This window comes from Rhopalosiphum padi, chromosome 2 (genome assembly GCF_020882245.1).
Source record: "Rhopalosiphum padi isolate XX-2018 chromosome 2, ASM2088224v1, whole genome shotgun sequence".
Lineage (NCBI taxonomy): Eukaryota > Metazoa > Arthropoda > Insecta > Hemiptera > Aphididae > Rhopalosiphum > Rhopalosiphum padi.
The window spans coordinates 11,969,850-11,994,853 of record NC_083598.1 but is presented as its reverse complement, the minus strand read 5'-3'; the positions used below and the strand labels follow the sequence as shown (position 1 = coordinate 11,994,853).

The following is a 25,004-nucleotide window of genomic DNA, read 5'->3' as shown; positions in this document are numbered from 1 at the left end:
AAAAAATATGAAATTAAATAATGTAATTTGTTTTATTAGGGAGGTTATAATATTGCCTCTATCTGTTTCTGTATTGACAGATATAATTGTGTCTCTATTACGAATAATATTCGTATCCTATACTATAGGTATATACAAATGACTCTTTAACAAATGGATGTTCATTGTTCAAGCGAAAAAAATTCTAACTGTATATGAGATTGCCTATCTTAGCCCCTTTTCTAAAAAAAATATATGATAATAACATTGATAAAATATTAGCTTATTTATTCAGAATTGTATAAAATCAAAATACGTTGTCTGTCTTTTAGTGAGTAGATTAGTTCCAATTTAGTACTTATATTATGCTAATTTTAATAAATAAATATATAAATTTATTTAATAAATCAAAGTTAATTCTTCGGGTTAGGATTTTCTTTAACATCCTTATCTAGCAATAATTTCTATAAATAACTACCTTTTTTCTTCTATATTTTTTGTTAGTCAAAGTTTAACCTAGTTTAACTAAATAGTTAATGATTAAGGACTGAATTATAAACATTGTCATAGGTATATAACATAACAGTTTTCATAAATTAATTTTATAGATATCTAATGACTAATGCATAATTCAAATTTAATAAATGGTTAATTTTATCAATATAATCAATATACATATTATTAAGCTCATTTAATTTTTTTTCGAATGGTCTCTCATTTTTACATTGGTCATAATACCAGAAATAGGGAAACGGGAAACAATTTATTATATTTTAAAAATCATATAATATTTAAAAATTATAAGTTTTTATAGATAAATTAATGTGGGTGGATTTAATGTGAAAAATCTCCAACATTTTAACGTCTTTTTTATGTTTTATGTTAACCTAAGTCGCATAGAAAATTTAATGAAAAATAAAATTAATGATTTTTTCAATGTTGATTTTCATGCTATGTTTCTGTAGAAAAAGACTAATATAAACAAATAACAATTTCTACAAGGATTAGAAAACTTTTTTCCTGCGAAGATCTATTGGTTATTTTAATCTATATATATAAAAATCTAATGCTGTTTGTTAGTCTCGCTAAAACTCGAGAACGGCTGGACCGATTTAGTTGATTTTGGTCTTAAATTATTTGTAGAAATCCAGAGAAGGTTTTAAAGGTGAGAAAATATGAAAATGTTCGGAATCAATTTTTAATATTAAATTTAAATTTACATGCTTAATTGCATGGTGTATTTCGGATATTCCCGTGACCGACCGCTATAGTAGGTTTCCAGCTACCTGTAACCTGATTTTTTTTCTTTTGTATATGTTTTGTGGTCAACAGCGTGTAGGTATGAATTGTTCTGAGAAGTATAACTCGACAATCTAATCTATCCTTATGTTACCGGCAATATGTGTAATACAGTCATTACATATAATGTCTAGGTATTTTATAAAACACCGGTTGATTTTAGGCAAATCATTTAAAAAAATAATTTTAGCTTAAAATGCCTAAGCGTTTTACATATTTCCTAGACATTTTATAGAGCACCTAAACATATTTAGGCAAAGTATTAAAATAGTTGTGATTCATTTTATAATAGTATACTATATTAACATATTAACATTTTAAATTATGATATATACTATTTGTTATAACATGTAAGGCGAGAATGACAACGAGAGTTACACAATACTTTGTTTTTAACACACAAACATTTTTTACTTTAGCATCTTGTTTTACATGTACATTTTGTAAATCTCTACCCACTGCCTGTTGATTGTTGACTAGCAACAGATCGCAATGCTATCTCTTCAACTGGTACCTCATCTAAATGTAATAGTTTTTTTTTGACAAACAGTGAACTGTGATCTAGCATTTACTTGTCTTAAAGTTCCATTCTTGGTACCCAGTCGATAGAAACCATCATTTGTAATCTTTTAAAAAATACACAATTAATAATAATAAAAAAACTAGTTTAAAATATTTTTAACATGTACCTCGGTTACAACTGCTAGTATATTGCGAGCAACTAATCGGCCTTTGTCGACATCCGGTACTGGAATCCGAACTGTTGAACCAATCTCAACTGGAAGAAGTTTTTTAAAGTGAAAACTTCTTTAGGCGCGTTTAACACTTTTTGTCTGACAGTTTTTTTATTTTATCAGCTTGAATTTCTTAATTTGTTGTCGCATTTTTTCGTAAGTCAAGAGCATTTTCGTTATTTGATTTAATTTTTGTACTTGGATCCTCTAATTCAATAATATTTGTAGTTGTTTCACTTTCTGTAATTGCTGTTTAATCTTCTTCTGTTTAATATTTTCTACGACTTCGTCAATATCTATGGTATTTCTCAGTGTTTGGAAAAAACATCGTTCATGAACGCACATTCACGCGTTAACGTTCATATTTAGTGAACGATATGTATTTTTATTTTTGAGTTGAATCGTATGTTTATGGGTTTCTATATTTACTGCAGGTTGACGATTCATAAAAAAAAATTAAAAAAATTAAATGAACGACCCATAAACGCGTTCGTCTTTTTAAAGAACGTGAACGTGAATAAGTTCCTTTTTTAAGAACTGAACATGAACGTGAACGAATTCATTTTTTAAGTGAACTTAAAACTACTAACTTACTACACTGGTATTTCTAATTTAAGCGATAACATAATATTATTACCTAACTTTAATAAATCATTATATATAACAACTAGAGATTATGTGTATTATATAATTCGTCTGGTCATTTTAGTTATTTTATAAAATACCTAGACATTATATGCAATGACTGAATTACACATACTGCCGGTAACATATTACTATCTTCTATCTCCATAATATATTATATATTATATAGAAATCATGTGTCACAATGTTTACTCGGGATGAACTCCGAAACTATAAATAATAATCCAACTAATAATATATTAATTATATTATGAATCTTCTTGATTTTTTTTTTTTAAACGAAAGAGTATATCACGGAAGAGGTTTCTATCGCAATAGCATTTGTCTAAATTAAAAAACCTCTGAGTTATCTACTATTAAAATAAACGTGTATTATTAACGTGTTAATTGTATAAATCGTATACCTATAAATATACGAGTACATATACACATAGGCGTAAATTGGGGGGACTTAGGGGAGCTTAGCCCCCCTACATATTTTAAAGTTTTTCAACAAAATTAAGGTAATTTATTAGAGAAAATTATAAAATGTAAAACGTAATTCCTTATCAGAATATCCGATAGGTATATGTGTAAATGTGTTGTGTTTGCTAACATTTAAGCTTCATGTATGAATTTTGTATTGTAAATTTATAATAAAATTAAAATGATTGAGGTATACGTTAATATTTTATAACGACAACTATAAAAAGTTATGTATTATACATTTATACGCCGTTAAGTAAATAATTTTGAAGTTTTTAAATACCTACATCTTAGTATCTTATATGATAAATGTTACAATAAAATTGTTCTATGTTTATAATTTAAGCCTCCCCCCTCTAACAAGGCAATTTTACGCCCATACATATACATATACATGTTCTTGATGCATTCCGAAACTACTCAACCGATTTTGATGAAATTATGATCAATGTGTGTAATTCTATCTCCGTCATAAGATATTAAATAGGATAGTTTTTATCCCGGTTAATGACCTCAATATATATTATGTTTAGGGCTGTGCGATTATTTAATAAATTATTCGAATAATGTATTATTTTTAACAAATGATACATAATCGGTTAATCGATAGAAAAAATGCAACTCTATATAGGCGGGGCAGTTAAAGGCAACCAAACTTGACGCGGGTGCATTTTGTACGGGCGACGAAGTGCACGGGGACAGCTAGTATATTAATATATATTAGTATAATTACTAAAACAGAATAATTATTTTTTTAACAGAAATTACAGCTGATTTATATCTACACACTTATATTAGTTAAAAAGTAATTTTAACTTACATTTTACTTGTTTCTGAATGTATTTAACAACACTTTTGTTTAAATATACTATAAACATGATTTAAAAATAATATACATTTCAACATCACTAACATTTAAAATCTTGTATAGTTAATAAAACAGCACTTACACAAATATTTTACTGGATATAAAGTATATAAAATAATTTCATTACTTATTTATGAATCTATCAAAGTATTAATTAGATAAAGTTATTGGTTCATACTTTATAATTATAATATTTGATTGTATATATATACTTAGTGTATTACCTATCCTAAATAATTGTATTTATATATCCAAATGTATTTTGTTTAAATACAAATGTTGGGTGATAATAACTTTATAAGCATTATCATTTAAATACCAGATAAAAGGATTTAAGTCCTTCCTACATATCAAAAATATGACAAATATTGAGCATTTAAGTTAAATTTGATTTATAGACAAATTGCTAATAAATTTGTCTTATTGAATTTTAATAAGAAATTTAAACATAGGTAGTATAGGTATACCTATAATATTGTATAAATATGCGTAGGTATCTATTGTGACTAGAATTATAAAGCAACTGTATAAATATATGTTATAATTTATTGTTTCTTCTTTTTTAAATTTAAAACTATATATTATCGAAATAATATTGGAATACCTATTGCATAATGTCTCTTCAAATAATTATCAGGTGACTCGTCGTATTTAGGTAACACTGAAAATAAATGATATTAATCGTTTATAAAAATATTTATTAGTTTTTTTTTGTTATTACTAAATCACGATGATCGTTTTTTATTATTAAATATCAATTTATATGGATACAATATTAATTGTTAAATTTATATTTAATAAATAGTTCTTCATACGAATCCATAATATTATCCACTAATATTTTATACAAAAAAAAAAACGGTAGGCCAATCATTCGAAGAATATATTTATTTTTCTTTAATCAATATATGTATTTATTAGTTTTGAATCATAAAATATATGAAGAAATTTGAATTAATTATCAATTAATGATGTTATTAAGCTCCTAAAATCAGTCAATTTTTAAATAAAATTGATTTGTGTTAGAACATTTAATTAATAATTACTTGATTTAAATAATATTAAATATAAACATAACGGAAGTAAAAATTACTTACATCCCCTAACTGAAAATTATTACAATAATCATATTAATTTTAATTTAATAACTTTGTTAATGAGTATAATATACACCTATTGAAAATATTGATTTCAAAACTAACCAAATAATTCTTGACATATGATTGTCAAACAAATATTGAGTATAATTTTATTCTATTCTTTTTAATTGATTATGTTGATTTACCAACATTGTTTAGAAAATAGTTGTAAATATCAATTTTATTAAGAATAAATATTTAAAGTTGGAATTTAAAACTTCTGTTTTAAATATCTTACAACGTTTAATATCCTACAGTGTTTTGACGAAACGTTGTGAAGAATAAAATTATGATGGCTTAATCTTAACTGTGTAATATCTGTATAAACTGTATAAACCAGAAGTAAATAAGTTATTGCAGGTACATCTATTTAGTATTTTTCTATAATTGAGTTATTAAAATGTATGGCCAATATTAATCATAACTATATTAAAGGTTATTAATTCTTTTTCATATGCTTAGTTGTTATTTTGTTTGATATATCAATATATTTTTTTTAATATCATTTTAATAGTCATTTTATAACGAACTTACGTTTTAATATGTAATTAAATTCTTTTTTATTTAAATAGTAGAACTTCGGTTCAACTGCAAAATATATTATTAATTTAGGCTGTTATATCTACATTCTGATAATTTTATTAATTATCTATTTCTATTATATAGAACAGCGGTTCCTAACCCATGGGCCGTGGGCAGTTTGGAACTGAGGCCTGGGCTGTGGTCCATATAATTTTATCATTGTGACAATAGTACATTACTAACATAAATATTTAAAATAATATTATTATATATTTGTATTACAGAGCCGCTGATCAGAGTTTGGGAAAATAACTAAACTAATTAGTAGAAATGTTTCAATTTAATAAAACAAGAATATCCAATGTAAATTAATCTTTTTAACAAACACAATATTATTAAGCTGAATTAAGAATAATTAGATATGTTATTTGCCTGAAACTATTAACAACCTGTGTTATTCAAACATTTGCTCATATTAATATTGCAAACATTTTTCTAATATTATTTATTGGTTGAATTTATATAGAATTTATTCGTGCTTATAAAATCTTTAAAAAATAGATTTAAGCCACAATTTTATAAACACAATTTATTTTTTTTGGTTTAGAAAATGTGTGTACTGCAAAAAAATAAAGATCTTTAAAATCTTTATAAGTATGCAGATTATATTACAATATGTCACCGTAAGTTCCACAAAAACTTCATACAAGTAGAACAGATACGTAAATCTGAAAAATTAGAACTAATGGAAGCAACTATTGAAATAAACAAAAATGAAATTTTTGTACAAAGAAGCGTGCACAAAATAACAGAAAATAAAGGAGATGAATTATAAAATATAGAGAAAGAAAAAAAATCAGTTATTTCTGACGAACCAATCACAAAACACCAGCTTAGTTGTTAACATATTGCAGGTAAACCCATGATCCATACAGACCATACTCGTACAGTTATAATAATAATATTAACATAATTGAACATACTAATATTCACAATTAGAAAAATTGTACGAATATTTAGATTTGGATAAATAGTTTCCCTATCCATTATTCGGTTTATAAAATGTCTTAAGGTTTTTTTGCATAAAATGTATGCCTATAGTGGATCAGTAAATTTAACTAAACTTAAAATTTTTTACTATGCAACAATCAACATGTATAAAATATAACGCAATGAAATATTTATCATTGTATATTATAATAATTGTGTAAAAATAATATAATATATATTTGTGGTAACACCCCACGTAACAGAAATAAGATAGAGTAATAGAGGGGATATTCTACTAAAGAAGAAAATTAATCCTGCAGATTGTGCTTCTAGTAAATATACAATACCTGAAAATAATTCAATCATAATATTGCTTAAAGGATATATACGGAATGGAATCGGATGTAAAAGTTTTGGACCAGAATATTATGCCATCATATTGTTGATTTTATTTTGGATTTTTTTTTTTGGTTATTAAAAACTTCATTATTATAAATAAAAGTTGGCAAAATTATATCTAAATCAAACTGATTTTTAACAACTATACATGTGTCACATTTGATGTTGATTTCGACAGTTACAGCAGCTGTGTGCGTATCGTACCGTACATATATGTCAACTAAATTTATATTTTTATTAACAAATTATCAATACACAAAAAACATCGTCAATAGTAAAATAGATAGGTACTAGTACTACTAGCAGTCAAACATTTTATCGCGTCAAACAAGTTTAAATGTTCGATTATATTAGACTAGCTTTTTGATGGCGACCGATAACAACAGACACGGACGAAATGCTATCGGAAAAATAATGCATTTTATCGGCTGCCGAAATAGACATACTAGAAAAGTCATCAGAGTCTACAGGGGGAAGGATATGGCCACTTGTCCCCTCTAATTGGATCCGCGCCTGATGGGTGATACAATAGCGATTATCACAGTGTGAATTTCACACTATCAAAACATTCTCGCCATAATATAATATTTTACTTTACAAATGTTTGTCTGACATTTATGTGTGTCATCTGTATATTTTTTTATTCAATTTCTATGGGTAAGTAAGTAATATTTTTTTATATAGCCAATATTTGAACGCATAATATTAAGTTATTAGATATTTAAATAAATATATTTATATCTTGATAATATTTTGATATTTCAATGAGCATAGTTACTAAATTTTTAGAGTAGCTTCAGTCCACCTAGGGGCAAATGTAAACTAGGCCCGCTGTTACTTTTTTTTATTGTAATTGTAAACTCGGTCCGGAAATTTTAGGTAATAAAATAAGTCGGTTGTAAACTCGGCCCAATAATTTTGATACTTAAAAAATATATAAATAAGGAAATATCGATGAGTGAATACATAGAACTCATGGTTTTTTACATTAAAAAATAGATTTATATTATATAACCTTTCATTATTACACTACAATTTTACTTATATTTTTACACTTTTTTAAACTTACAATGTTGTATAAATACATTTTATTTATACTTTTTGTACTGAATACTCAAATTAAATTCAACATCGAACGTTTTATCTACATTTTTACAAAATGTTATATTTGTATTTTGTATAACGAATTTTATACCGTGAATAATAATATTAAAATAAGAATAATTTTTAAAGGATAATGAGAATTACCTCCTCGTGGTGTTCTCTGGGTAATTCTAAATAGTTCTCAGAAATATTATAAGAAAATTATACGTTTATTTTTTATTTGGGCCAACTTTACACTTCAATCATTTTCACCTAGAAAAAACCCGGGCCAAGTTTAAAACTATATCATTTTTACCAGAAAAAAAACATGGATGGAGTTTATAAGTGCGATACCCGTTCCCACCAAAAGTGGACCATTCCCTTTTCCACCAAATAAGATAATATACCACTTTTTACCAAAACAATTGTATTAAAAGTTATAACACATTTTATTTTAACACACACAGTTGTAATGCACAATATGAATTGTGCAACTTTTTCACTTGTTTATAAAATATTGTCCCATTATATATATTATCTTGGTTAATCAACATAAAAGGTAATAAGCACGGCAATGGTTTAGCATAGTTACAATCAAATACGAAAAACGTACAATATATATTTTACATCAATCCGAAAAACACACGAAAAGTATATTCTACAGTAAAAAAATATATCATCCAATTATATATATACATATGACTATATGGGTACTATATAAATAATACCTAAAGTATCTATACCATAATATATCATTTTTTTTAACCCAGCATTAATATGTTAAATAAACTTATTACTGTACTAAAGGTTTTAATATAAGCGTAGTATATAAATTGTTTTGGTAAAAACGTTGTTAAGTTAGGTGGATCTCATTTGGTGGAAACGGATATTGGTGGAAAAGGGAAAGATACACTTTTGGTGGAAACGTGTTACGTCTGTTTACAATAGACCTTTAGAACATTTTATTTCCTCGGGCCGAGTTTACGGTGATACTTGTTTGCGCGATTCAGGCCCGATTCGCCGACACCCAATTCGCCGACTACTCGTTTCGCCGACGCGAAAACCGGTTTCCGGTAAAAATGAAAAAAGTTTCAATTCGCCGACAAAACGTAGTTTCATAAAATACAAAAATAATTTTTAAGTGGAAATCTAGAATATTACAATCTACCATCAAAATGTTAATATAACTTTTTACGTAATATTTTTAGAACTTAGCAACACTTAATTTTTTTACCATCATTATTTTAGGTGTGCTAAAATTATTAAATTATTTTACCGAAACATACTTGGATCCAGATATTTGTCTATTTAATAGAAATATGTGGAATCATTTTAATACAGATGGAGCAAGGACCATAAACCACCTTGAAGGATGGCATGCAGCTCTTAATAAAGCTGTTGGTAGACCAAAGCCAAATATTTTTATTTTAATCAAAGAGCTAAAAAACCAACAATCAAACTTCGAGCTTGACCTCATAGCACAAAAAAACTGCAATAGACCACGAAAGATGAAAACTAAATATAGAAAATTAGAAGAAAGGTTATCATTTGCAAAAGATAGGTAAAGCGTTTATGATATATAATAATACATTTTTTTCTAACATTTTAAATTATAATTTTAGGTTACTGAATGGTACGATTTGTATTTTGGAATACTTAGATGCAATAATGTTTCATTTTCATTTAGAAAACGGAAGCTTATAATGTTAATTGTTAATTTATAGTATTAATAGTAAAGTTGACTTGAACAATGTTCGTGATTTATACAAATAATTTAAAGCAATAAAAAATAATATAGTTTAATTAGTAAGTATAATTCATCACAATATAGTGTGTCGGCAAATCGGGTGTCGGCAAAATGGTGTGTCGGCGAATTGATTTGTCGGCCAATCGGTACGTCACGGTTTGCGCACAGTACATAATATTTTACCTGGAAACTAACTTATAAAGCAGTTTATCCTATATTTTTTTAAGTAAGCATAATTACATTTTCAAATAAAATCTATATATTACCTGATTGATTAACGGGGTTTTTTTCTAAAACTGTTGAAAAAATGTAATACATGTACTTTATTGAAATTTTTGTTTTATTGTTTAACTTAAATATTTAAACTAACAAATAAAAAATAAAAATAATGTACTAATTTATTATTATCTAACTACCTAACTTTACTACAATATACAGGGTTTGATTAATAATTATTATTGTATAAAATGCTGTAATATTTGAAAATAATGATTTTTAAGTACTAAGTAATTTTTCAATAATAAATACCTTTATCTAACATTAATATGTCATTCTTATCTAGTTCTGAAAAGAAAAATTAAAATATAACAATGATTTTTAATTGTTAGTATAATAACTCATTATACGAAAAAATACATATTCTAACATAGAATAATAAAATAACAAGCTAATGTCTATTAAAATAATAAATAAAGTTATGGCAAAATAAATTCTATAAATCAAAAATTGATTTTGTCAATAACAATGGCATTTTTTTTTGTCAATTATTTTATAATTTATTCCAATGTATTTTCACGCTTTTTTTAAGCCTACATGAATAATACCGATGTTTTTATACTAGGTATATTATGTAAGATCTTGCACGTGAACTCTCCTATTATTCAGTCATACATACATTTTATGTATATTATGCATTTATGCATACAATCGAAAAGAACATTCATAAATATGCAAATTCCTTATAATACGTAAATATTTAGTTTAACCGAAAAAATTATCACATTAAATATAATACATTTATATCTGTTAAAAATAATGGTTTTAAAATTTACGAGTAAAAATAATAAATCTTATAACATTATGTTAACATATTAATATATTATTATTTGCATAAACAATATATCGCATTAGATAAAAATAAATTTTGGGAATTTATACTCCACGAGCATAAAACAAATGCTGTCACTCAAACAATTTTGAATGTATACATATGAGTTAAGAACTTAAGAATAAGTTTACTATTAAGTATCTTTAAATGTAAAAGTACTTTTAAAATACTATTGTTAACATAAAGTTAATTTATTTTTAACTCTACTTAGAATATTTTAGTCTATAATATGAAGTTATAAATTAGTATTGCTGCCTAAAATGAAATATTAAATTCAATTACTTGGTTTTTGGGTAATTTGTTTTGCTGAAAATGTTAATTAATTTAGTATTTTTTAAAGTAGTGCATTTGACACATTTATTAATAATCACAATTTTTTTACCACTTTCATCTATTTGACGTACCACCTCATTTCCTAAGATATATATATATATATTTTTTAGTAAATACAACTTTGTATAATTAAAAAACCTAAATTAGGTATAAATGGTATAAAATACATTTTATCATAATATAATATTTACATTTAGATATTTTTGATGATGTTTTAACTTAGATCTCGTATTATTCCAATATAGTTTATATTTGTAGATCCATATACTGTTGCATGGTAGTAGCTGTAAGACATATTGTCTATATCTGGTACAACGTATTAGTGACAGATTTATACCAAACAAATGAAGGCGATAGGATTTTTATGTTAATAATTACACAAGATAATGTTAGTTATACTGAACAAAATATTTAACGTCTATTGAAATAGAATTTTAATATTATATATTATTTTACTTTATCAATGATCTAGTATACACGGAGCAAGACATGAAATGAGACTTCGTCGAAACGCACGATTATTTGTAGCAGATCGAAAGATTATCATTAAAAATGTTCTGAAGATATCAAAACTAGTTGGAACTCCGAACTATGGTGGAACTCCGTGATGATACAGAATGAATGTAAGGTGTCAGTGTGTCACACGCGCCTGAGATATTATGTATATAATATTATAATACGTATATCGTATATGTACATTATATTAATAAAATATAAATACTATAATGATTTTACATTATTACACTATTTACACTATTACAATACTATAATATTATATTTTATAAATTACCATTAAGTTTAAAGAAATAGGTGTTTAAGTTCATCAAACAGTGAAACAGTGAACCTTATATAGCAGGAGTGACGAACCTACGGCACGCATGCCAAAGGTGGCACGTTGGTAAAATTTCAATGGCACGTTGGTAAAATTTCAAAGGCACAAAAAAAATTGAAATTAATAAATTATGCTATTTATACAATTTTGGTAATAAGAAATTCAAAGAAACAAATTATATACATTTAAAAAATTATAATCACAATAAAAATGTGTAACTACCTAATAAAATAATATAATACATCTTAATACATCTATAACTTTAATTTTATTCTTAAAAAATAAAATTTCCTTATGGAACGTGAAAAATGTACAAAACCTTGATTGGAAAAATTTGATACGACCCAAAAAAGGTTTACCATTCCTGCTCTATAGGTATTGGAGTGCTTTAAGAAGAATTTTTAATAGAATAAAATTGATAATTATCAATAATTATTATTAAGTGATGATTTTATGTTTTATATATAAAACTACAATAATGAAAAAATTATTAATTATTCATTAAAAACCATAAAAAACATTATAGATTAAATTATGATAAATTGATACACACCACAGAATCGAACGGTATCATTTTTATATATATCTGCAAGATCAATTAAATAACGTTTAATTTATTTTAGACATTTAATACAATAATTGTACAATTATTGTATTTTAAATTACACACTATACACTATTATATATACAGATTATATATCAATATTTTAAACATTCATATAATATATTTTAAATGCATAACATAATGATGTAATCTAAAAGCATTTAAGTGTTAGATACTCCGTTTGAAGTTCTCTTTGAATTTTGAGAAAATATTTAAAAAAATACTATTATTCTAAAATAAATGCAATAAAAGTGCATATATCAGAATTAATGTTATATTAATATACGAATAAGTTTTATATTCTTCTGCTTTCAGGTGTTTCTGATAAAAATGTTAAACATAAGTTATTAAAATTATAACTAACTACTAAGAATAACGTTGTAAACTATTGCTCTAAAATTACATTATTTAGCTAACTATTAAATGGCTTACACGATAATTTGTATGTAGTATACAACTTTGCTATTTTTTTATTCAATTCTGAAAATCACAATTTTTGTAATATATTGAATTATATTGACATAAATATAATATGAATTGAATATAAATATATATAAATTACAATGTTATTTAATATATTGATGTAATAAACTATACTATAATATTTACCAAAGAATTCTGGTCTTTTATGCCAATATTTAGGAAAAATGCCAGTATAGTTTTGATCTAAAAATGTTGACTTAGATAATTTATTTTATTTTAAGTTATACATATTACTAAATATAACCAATAAAACTGTAAACTATTATACAAATAAACTTACCTTCATCCTCAGCAATTAATGAGAATACTTCATTCTTAATAGAATTATAACTTTTACCTGAATAAAAATGAATAAATTAAAATTACTAAATAATAATACCAGTTACCGTAACAAAAATTTTTCGGTGCTTTAAACATTAAATTAGTATCATTATATACATATACTAAAATAAATTATAAAATGGCTTATTAACTTTAATTTATAAGCTTACGAGTATACTAGGTTTAAAACTTATCGCCCTTACCATATATATGTAATAGAAAATGACTAAAATTAGTATGTATAATGCCATTTTATATAAACCAATATTAGCTATAAAATAATTATTAAAATCAATTCAATTTCTTTAAATAAGAATACGATAACATGATGAGTATGAAGAATCTTAAATTATAATATTATGTGCAACGTGCATTAAAACTGGTATCAGCACTGTTAGGTAAGTACTTAATAATTGCCATTAATTTTCAAAAACTGTTTGTATTTGAAAAAATGTTAGCAGCATGTTACTCAATATTTTCCTATACAAAGAAAATAAAGACTTGTAGATATGTTTTTCTGTATTATTAAATCCGGGAAACAATTTGGTTGTATTATAAACATTTATAAATAGTTTCACAAAATCGGTTACACAAAATGATAACAATATAAAAAATCGATTTTCTGTTAAAATTCCAATTATTTTAAATTTCCTTTTTTTCGTCATTATTTTAAAAAGTACATTGATTTTTTTAAATTTTAACCTCCCAAAAGTACCAACTATAAACTAGATGCACTTTCTAGCCAAAAAAAAAAAAAAATTTTAATTTAAAATCAAAACATTTTTTTCTGCTATAGATAATTTATTATAAAATCAATACATTTTGCTCAGAATCTTATAGAATATTTTATGTTATATTAATAAAATAGTTTAAAAATCTTACATATTTCTAAATTTTGATTGGTGATATATAAATTAAATTCCAAATATTGGACGGATGGTAAAACTAAAAAAAAGTTTAAGTGTTAATAAATTGTATATATTAAGTCAAAATATAATTTAATATTAGATTAAATAAATAGCTCTCAGTTGCATAGAATTATTTTTATATTTAGTTATTTATTAACAAATATACTATTTAATCTACTTCATATTATATATGTTTATACTATTTACTGATAGTTGTATTGTAGATCTTTAATGTGATTGTAATTCAATAATAGAAGAAATATTAACATGAACGTAAAAGTTTGTTGGAGTAGATAAACCAAAAATTAAATTGAAAGCTTTTATAACATGTAACCCTCTAATTTTTCCATCTACTTATAAATTTATCTAAATACTAGTTACACTTCTCGTAACTACAGCAATAAGCGAAAGGTCATTTTCTACATGAAAAAGACTCAAGACATACTTTAAAAACACTAATGGAGAAAATAAATAAAATAATTTAATATTACTAAATATTCATCACGAAATAATTTTAACAACAGATAAAGTTTTTAATGACTTTGTTAAAGACTCTAGGAAAATAAAATTTCTATAACTTATTACAATTTAGATTGTAAATGCAAATATATAAATATTATTAAATAATAGTTAATACTAATATTACAATTTAATAAAAAAAAACGTATTTTATATTTTTGTCTGTGTATAATAAATCAATAAATGTATCTATACAATGTACAATAATAACTAATAATTAACGTTCACAAATACCATTATTCGGCTAATCAAAAATGTAAATAAATGTACAACTCAGTGGCGCATTTACAATTTTACCACTCCGGAGTCCGGGGCAATATATTTCAGTGACGTGCAAAAAAAAGGTCATTAAACCTCTCTTTTAGGTAATTCCTGACAACACCACTAACTACACATAATAACTTAAAATTCCTTTAAATAGGTATTTATGTTTCATGGATATGACTTTACTTCGTAATATATTTTCACACTATCCTCATGTACTCAATCCATACCATTTTTGAGAAAGTAGAGAACAAACGTTCTTATAATCACGTAAACAGCTATGTTGTTTAAAATAATATGGCTGATCATCCTACTTATAACTTATTAATATTTAATACACAAACTTAATGTAGATAACTATTATTAAAGACCAACACTTACAATGAAAATAAGGATCTGTTCAAACAAAACATTACAAAGGTTAAAATAATATACTTGATTTTATTTTAAGATATTTATTAAAAATTGTTACGATATAATGATTGATTTGTTTACATTGTTACATTTCATCACAGTTTTATTGAGATATGTTAGTTAATTACTAATTAGTACGATATATTAAGCAAGTTATTACATGAAAAAAGGAATTTTTTAACACTTATTTCTTTGCCATATCATTTTAATATTTTATTAATTGTATTTTCGGGTTCTGAGTAACATTTTTTTTGTTTTTTTCCTTTCACGATCAAACAAAAAACTATTATACTTAACTTCTAATTTAAGATATTTTTACAGAACAAAAAAAATTAGTCGAAGTCTATTCGTTTGTTCAATCTACTGTTTCATCCTTCAACAATATTATTTGTTCTGTACCTTATCAATCCTGTCCCATATATCAAAAAAACGTAACTTACGGAGTTACGGGTAATCAAAACGTATAATAAAATTATTATTATCTCATTGACAACAATAACGTCGTTTGAAATCACATATAAAAAAAACACGAAAAAAAGTTTTGTTTTACTTTAGTTAAGTGAACCAATCATATGTATAAAAAAGATGAGTAAACGCGAGTGCTACCAGAAAGATTTTTGTATTGATTTTTTACTTCACTATTTTTAAATCTGTGTTGTCACGCGCGCATGTGCTCCGTAATGAGATATAATATATTTCTTTTTTTTTGTGCTCAAACTTTCGATTGTCAACTCGAATTGCATACCAAAATATTCATCTAAGTACCACCGATCCGTGCATACTACTCTCAGCTTCCGTGAGGCCCAGTCCTCCGAGAATAGCTGACGATTAAGGAATTTTTAATTAGCCGGTAAGAATTATATCACATATTTCTGTCACAACGTTACATAACACCGCGCCCAGCGTGGCGTTCTCCGCGGACTTATCGCTACCTTATCTCCCATCCAGCTTACGGTGAAATAGAGATACACGCAACTAATAAACCACATTAATTAAACTACGCGAATCCACATTTATACATATTGCATTTATAATCATTTTATAATTAAACAATTATGAACAATAAAAAAAAAACTATTCCTAAAATAAAAATAAAAAATAACACGATAGTACCGGCCTCCCCAGAAGAAGACGGTTTCCGCTCTCCCAGAACACCTCGGAAAAAAACAACACAAACAATTCTCCGACCCAATCTCAAATTACATTATTTATAATGTACAATTTTTTTTAAGAATGTTTTGTTTTAGTTTATATGCTGTAATTGGGAACAAAGCTTGTAAATAATTTAAATAAAATTAGTATTTGGAAATATAAAAGTTAAAATAACTTACTAAACAATGATAAATAGAAGTCTTCTGGATTTAGTATCTGTTGATTGACTAAAATTGTAATATTTTGTTATAAAATTCACAACGATCAGTTAGTTTAAAAAAAACTTATAAACAGATTTGATTATTATTAAATCAATTAAAAATACAATTATTGTCAAAAAAAAAAACGAGAAATAATTGCTCAAAAATATATAAAAAAAAGTCAACTTATAACTTTAATTACCTTAATAAGTAAAATAATATGTTTAAGTACCAATTAAATTTATTAAAAAATAAATATCGTTTAGTTTAATAAATAATTTAGCAATTTACTGTAGGACGATAATATAGTAGGATAAATGTTTTATAAAAAAGATCAAAAAATTGTTATTTGTTTCTATTTTTTAAAAGTTTGCATTGTAGTCTTATGAAATATTGCCTAAATCTATTAAATATAATATATTATTATTTATTATCAATTTTAATATTTGTTTATAATTCAATTATTATTTTATGATTTCTATAAAAACTCCAATAAACAACTTTATGTAAACACAATAGGTAACTATAAGGTTTTGCTTAAACTCATTAATTCAAATTCAAAATCATGCATACGTAAATGATAAAATATGAATATTTGAAATTAAAATGAGTTTGTTTTTTTTTTATATATCAGAACATGTCCCTTAAAAAAAGGTCAGTTTAAAGAAACTATGTTATCATATTATTTTAATATAATCATATTTAAAATGTTATTAATATATTCTATAAACATAAGCTATAAAATATTGTATAAAATATAGTTACGTAGAAATACTAACAATGTCTATAATTAGATACCATATACAAGTAATATCCAAAGGTTGGTTGAAGTTGATGATCTATTAAGCCATTTTTAACTAAAATAAAAAAATTAAAATATCAAAAACATATTATAATTAGCTTTTTACAATAATAATAATAATAATAATAATAATATTTGTATTATATCGTAACTTAAAAGTTTAAGTTACTTTAAGTTACAAAAATTTCTTTACCATGTAATAATTTAAATAATATCAAAGATTACAAAAACTGTAAAAAGAGTGCAAAAACCTTTGAAAACTATACTATGTTTATTGTATGCTTATTAACTAAAACCAAAAAAAAAAAAAAAATAATAATAACAATAATAAAAAAATATGAAACATAAATATACCATAATCTAATTTACAAACTTTAAAATATTAAGGATAAAATAAGGATTAAAAGAAAATTGAAAATTATATTAATCTATATTAATCTGACAACTATACTTTAATAAAAGGTTATTATTAGATTTTTTTTTTTTTTTTTTTGATATTATATTAAAAAAACATAAAATAAGAAGAGAATTAATGAAAATAAAGTCAAATTATTTGAAAATAAACTTTATTATAGTATAGTTGTCAGATTAATATAGATTAATATAATTTTCAATTTTCAAATTATAATATTATATTCTTTCAAGTATTTTTCGTATGTACACTACACATAGACGAAAAAAACATATAACATAGTAAAATAAGTACTACAAAAGGTAGGTAGTGGGCACCTCTCAGATGTATACATTAAATGTCGAGTGGGTCACTGTTATGGATGCGCGTTAAATGAGACAAAAAAAGCTTCTTTTTGACCGAACGAAAAATGCTTTAACGAAGTATATAAGAAAAAAGTTTCAAATTTTAAATACTTATAAATAGCATAGAAAAAATAACGATGTTGACAACTTTATCCGCAAGATTATAAAAATAATAATAATAATAATAAAATTAAATAACACAAATCATCGTAAAATGAAAACAATTATCACTCTGTCAGAATCTTAATCATTTAATGCACTTTTATGATTAAATGTTTAATAAGTTAAAAGAATATAATATTTCAAAAAAAAAAAAATTGGTTACCTATAATCCCACAATAATCTTCAAATGAATTTGAATAAACATCATAAACGGTTATCATGAGCATGATGAAAAAACAAATCATATTGGTGTAACAATAAAATAAAACCAGTGTTATACTACAATTATTAGTGATAATTAGTGTAAGAACAATAGTAAAATAATCAATTATTTCCATTTTTTGTAAGCCACAAGAAAACAGGATACGATATATTTTGGTATATTTGAAATATGTGTTAATATACAAGCACAGTTGAGTAAATTAAACAAGCCTATTGCATTTGTTTTGGCCGTATTAAATGGGAGGAGGTGAGGTAGGGGACGAATGAACAATATTTTTAGTTATACTACATTAAAACATACATATATGCTTTTAGACTTCAAACACCCCAATAAATGTGTTGATTTTACAATAAAATGTGTTTTTTTTTTTAAATTGAATCTTTAAAACTTTTAGAGTACTAATAATATTTCGATTTTTAACTTTAATATTTTTTGTGATAGAAAAGTGAATCTAGTTGGTACCTTGGAGACTTCAATTAATTTAATTATAATAAAAATAATATACTAAATGTACCTAGTACATTTAATATGTCAATTTTTGCATTAGTACTTAATAATAATAATAATAAAATAATATACTAACTAATTTATTAGTCATTGATGTAGTACCTACCTAATATACTTAAATAATAATAATAGTTAATAACTTTGGTAAAAATGTTTGGACTTTTACTAACACTGATTGTTTATCCTAAGATTTACCAAATCTCGTTTGTAAAAGTCCGAACTACAAAAATCATTCGTGGTTTAACCAAACGATGTTGTGTATCCTAGGTTTTACCAACAGTAGTCGGCGAAACCTAGGATTTACCGGTAAATTCTATGTTTAACCGCTATTCGTACTTTTACCGTAATATATATATATATATATATATTACGGTAAAAGTATATATCTAAATATATATTGCTCAGAATATAAAATGTATAAAATATAATCGTAGTCGTAGATAATTTTGCAAAAAAGTGATTTTTGTTTAGTTTTTAGCATAGATCGATAGATCATTGATTACTTTTATACCGAGTTTTCTATTACATCTTTACACTACAATCGAAGATGGCTATTTAAATTATTATTATCCAATTTGTGAATGTATTATCATCACAAACGTCTTATCAGAAATGACCAAAATCTCATATTGATTTTACGATCATTTATTGTGAAATTTTGGCATTGTCCATTTGTAAGCAGCATAATTATTAATTACCTACTTGATTTTAAATTAATATACATTTTAAAACTAAGAAACTTACTCATTAAATGATAATTATACTCTGGAATTTCTAATTTTACGGTTTTACTAACTGCTTACTAATTTTGCTACATACATAAATAATAATAATAATAATAATCAGGACTAGGATTTGTATGCAATAAAAAATTGTAAATTATGCATTTTATTTACAAAAATATGCAAAAATATATGTATTTAAATAGTTATAAGATAAACACAAAAATATAGTTACAAAAAAAATACTTATTTATTAAAATATTTCAGTGATTGGCTGTTTGTCTTATTATAATAGTATATACTATATAGGCATATAGCATATAATAGCTTATAATATATTTTATTTTATAAACAAAATATTATGTAATATAGAATTTGGAAATTGTTCGTAAAAGTAAATACGTTTTCCTAATATTTTCCCAAATATTTATTGTAATCTAAATATTGTTAATCACTTTTATTATTTTAATATAATTTATGTACGTTTTAGGATTTTGTATTTGCCCTTGACTCAAAATAATAATGCACACAAATTCATTGTTAAAAACTAAACCTTACATATTCGATGCGCATAGGTGTAATACTATAATGTATGTATTATGAATGTTGCATATGATTGTGTACGTCTTGTTCTCATAATAATATATTATCAAATGACCTTTCCCATTATAAATTATATTAATGTTACGCCTACGTTCAGACATCGTGCAATTGAATTAAAATATTTACCAAAGATTTATTTTTTAGAAAGCCTCAGAATCGATCAGAAAAAAATCTTTAAATACATAAAAAAAAATGTATCATTCACTATATATTTTATGTTGGTCATTTATGATACAAGTTTATAAATCAATTTAATTAACAATTTGTATGTAAACTTGGTAAATAATAACTAAAATATGATATATAGCCGTACACGTCATTAAATACACACATATATATAGTAGAAAATATTACAAAAGTTTATAAGTTCAATAGTTATTTTTTTCTAATTACTAGTACTTGTATAGTTCAGAAAAATGCATAGCTATAACCTATAAATACACCTATATGTTTTATAATTATTACACACATGTGACATGTGGTATCGGTATCGCCGTCCTAACATACATTTACGCTAAAGTACCTACCAGCTTATCAAAAATAACTAATAATTACAATTTTTTTAAACAAAGCGAGATTTCTTTCGCGTGCTACATATGAGCTTTCCACGTACCATAGATTGAGAAACGTTTTGTAAGTGAATATTTAAATAAGTTAATAATACTCAAATACATTCATCTTCCGCATTTAGTCGTTTAACGTTTTTTGTCACTCTGAATAACCTGATGTGGCGATGTCCCAATTAAAAATGTACCATCAGGAACACTTTCAATTTCACAATATGACAATGGAAAATGTATATATTATTAAATAAAAACAACCGGTCATCAAGTTCCAATCCCTGATACATAGGTTGACAATAAAACCTATTGTTTTAAGTTTAACACAAAAATACGTATTTATTATCCAAATGATGTTTAACAGAGTAGTAAAGACCTACATTGCATAATAATGTATTTAAACACCAATTGCAATTCGATATAATTTGCATTTACATCATACATATTGTTATTTGTAATTACTAGTTAGTAATTACATGTGTGGGCAGTAAAAAGATTAGTAATTGATCAACAGTATTGATTATAAATTTATTAATCTCGTTTGTTTGATTTTAACTTTCAAGCAATATCAATGATTAATAATAGTGCTTGTATTATAATTATATAAATATTGAATATATTAAAAGTATAAATACTCGGATTTTCTAATGCGTAGACTGAAATATTAAAAGACATAATTAGTGATCTATAATATTATTAATTACTATTATTATTATTACTTAGCCACTAAACCACATTTATTCCATGCAAAATATTAGCTGGGTGTGTTCGGTTAAAATTGCTTTTTAAATTAGTGTATCAAAAATATATTTTTGTTGATTGTGCATTTTACACGCCCAAGAATACATTTTAAATTTTCATGAAAAATATACAAAGAATTTTTTTAAATCTGTTGTAATATTAGAATTGTATGATGGATAATCATATCATATAACTAAGATATATTATATAATATATCTTACCGTATATTATGTTTACTAATAGTTGTTGTAGAATCTTTAGTTTCAACTAGTACTTATAGTAGATAAGATTTAGAATTATAACTGATTTTAGAGCTTATTGAAATTACTTAAACTATATACCTATACGATTTTGCTTATTGTTTTGTGTATAGAAATTATTACCAAAATTATAACAAAAGATAACAAATTTAAGCATAGATTGATAAAAAAAAATATTATTATATTCATACGAAATACTTTAAACAATTTTGCCAGTCATATTTCCCATTGATTTGTTACTTTAAATATATATGTGCACAAAATAGTAGTAATAACTAATAAATACTAATAGGCACTTTATTTATAGAGTCTATGCAAAATAGTAAAAGTCAAAATAGTGAAAAATAAACAACGAAAATAAAAATTATTATCGCGTATTCCTATTTTTGTAATCATTAACTAATTGGTTAACTGTAACCCTTTTGAATTTTCTAATACGTAGACTGAAATATTAAAAGACATAATTAGTGATCTATAATATTATTAATTACTATTATTATTATTACTTAGCCACTAAACCACAAAAATTATATTAAAATTATTAAAATTATTTTTTGACTTTTTATAAGTTCTATATAGATTACAAGATATTTAATGTTAAACACTGCGTAATATAGCGACTTATGAATATGATACGACACAGATAAAACTAGCAACGGACAACTTGGTAATGGTTAGGATCAACCAAAACTTATTTTTATGAAGTGATCCAAAAACTCAAAAGTACAAAATGACATTGAATATCTACTATAATTTCTACTTACTACGTATAATTATATTTACGAAAAAAATTATTATTTTTCGTGATTTTGACTTTCGCCGTTTTATTTTTACGGTTTTAACCGGCACCTCTATTTATAATGTTAAATAATTTTTCATCGTGCAAATAATATTTGATTGTAGTACCTTCGTCCTTCAATTAGGGTAAAAGTGTACGCGAGGAGTAGTCAGGGTAAGCCATTGATTACTCAGTGAATTTAATAGTTATACGCGGTTACATGGGTAATAGATATACCTTAGTACCAAAGTAGGTAACCAAAATGAAAATAACAGACTAATAATTTACATTTCGAAAATTTGGAAATAGCATTAGGTATCAAAAAAATAAAGATAAAATTTAAAAATTATTATCGAGTACATTCACAATCACAACTGTTATTTTAACTTTAATACCTAGTTTGTTGTGGATGAAACACAGACGACCACATCGCCTATTACTATTCATTATTTATGTAATAATTAAATAGTAATGATAGGTATCGACTAAAATAGGAAATTAAACACAAATTTTAGTTTCAATTGTTTTTTAAAGTTTTACTCAAAAACATGATTTATGAGCATGGGAGTAAGGATTCATATAGGTACCTAGTATAAGAATATTTTTTTTAAATTCTTATTATTTTCTCGCAGTTTTTACTGTAAACAGTGTAAACCGAATACAGGGCATATATCTTGTATAAGCAAAATATTTTAGATACAAGTAATAACTAAGGATTTTTACAATAAAATAGAAATATAATATGAAAAGTAAAAATTATTTTTAAATTAGGAGTAAGTATGCAATTAATTATCTAATTTTAAATAATTAATTAATTAAACTATCTTCAAAAGAAAACAGGTACCTATTTAAAACCATATCACAGATGCATAAAATATATGTTCTTAATTAAGTACGTTTGTATGTATTTAGCCAATTTCTGAAATCGATTATATAAAAGTAAAATTAGTAGAACTTTAGAAATAGTTAAAAATACTTAAGTAATAATTAAATAGTAACTAAAAACTTGATGAATTAATTTTATAAAGATAAGGTAATAGGTAAGCTGAAAAATTATTTTTTTTTTAAACTACTCCTTCCTACCACTCCTTCAAGTACTGTTTATTTAAACGTGGCCACGTGGGATGAAAATACGTTAATATTTAAATTAATTAATAAATAACGTCATGAAAATACAAAATATAATAAACAATATATTTGTGATCAGTTAGTATACCGCATTAATCAAACTAAAATCAATATCATCTTTGATAATATATAATATGTATAATTATAATTCATTGAAATAAACCTATGATTATTATTTTTTATATAAGCACATTCAATTCTCTACCTACTCTAATATTACGAGATATTAAAAGAACTTTATACTTTATTTTGTCAAGTAATAGGTATTATCAAAATTGTATCTCGTACTCGTATATAGGTATTCCTATAGTAAAAAATAACTAATAATCATATAAAATCCATTCTAAAAACGATTAATAAGTAGTCGTTGTTGTTGTGATTTTATTGATTGACGAAAAATATTTTCGCAATACACTTATTCATTGGGTGTTGCATGACGTCAAAAATCGAGTCGAATGCGTAATATTTTGCATACTATTAATTTTTGTTCGCAATTCCTATATATAGCCTACGCCATTTTGTACACATTATATAGGTGTAGAGCTGAATAATGAAAACAAAAAAAATATATTTTTATTGTAGGCGTTTGTTTTGGTGGCCGCGTTGAATTGGTCAATTAGGCGATTGTCTTGTCGCGGTATATCTCCCTATATCATATATGAAGTTGTAGTTTTTTGTTCCGTGTGGGCGGTCGGTAACCCAAAGGTGGGCATATTGTGTAGCACGCGAGACTGGTCAAGCCCATATTTCGTAT

The 25,004-nt window shown here is 24.5% G+C and overlaps 1 protein-coding gene across 1 annotated transcript; it reads left to right on the top strand.

The window, feature by feature from the left end:
• The first annotated feature begins 7,241 nt into the window (after positions 1 to 7,241).
• On the top strand, positions 7,242 to 10,304 carry LOC132923182 (uncharacterized). Its single transcript, XM_060987030.1, has 3 exons — positions 7,242 to 7,697; positions 9,372 to 9,684; positions 9,746 to 10,304. Exons 1-3 carry the CDS (start codon positions 7,658 to 7,660, stop codon positions 9,825 to 9,827), a joined length of 435 nt encoding a protein of 144 aa, XP_060843013.1. The 5' UTR covers positions 7,242 to 7,657; the 3' UTR covers positions 9,828 to 10,304.
• Positions 10,305 to 25,004: the final 14,700 nt, after the last annotated feature.

Excerpts from the sequence above, each read along its gene's own strand:
- LOC132923182 (XM_060987030.1), top strand. The coding sequence starts at position 7,658 with ATGTGTGTCATCTGTATATTTTTTTATTCAATTTCTATGG. Across the intron at positions 7,698-9,371 it reads TTTTTATTCAATTTCTATGG|GTGTGCTAAAATTATTAAAT; the intron begins GTAAGTAAGTAA and ends TCATTATTTTAG. Across the intron at positions 9,685-9,745 it reads TTATCATTTGCAAAAGATAG|GTTACTGAATGGTACGATTT; the intron begins GTAAAGCGTTTA and ends TTATAATTTTAG.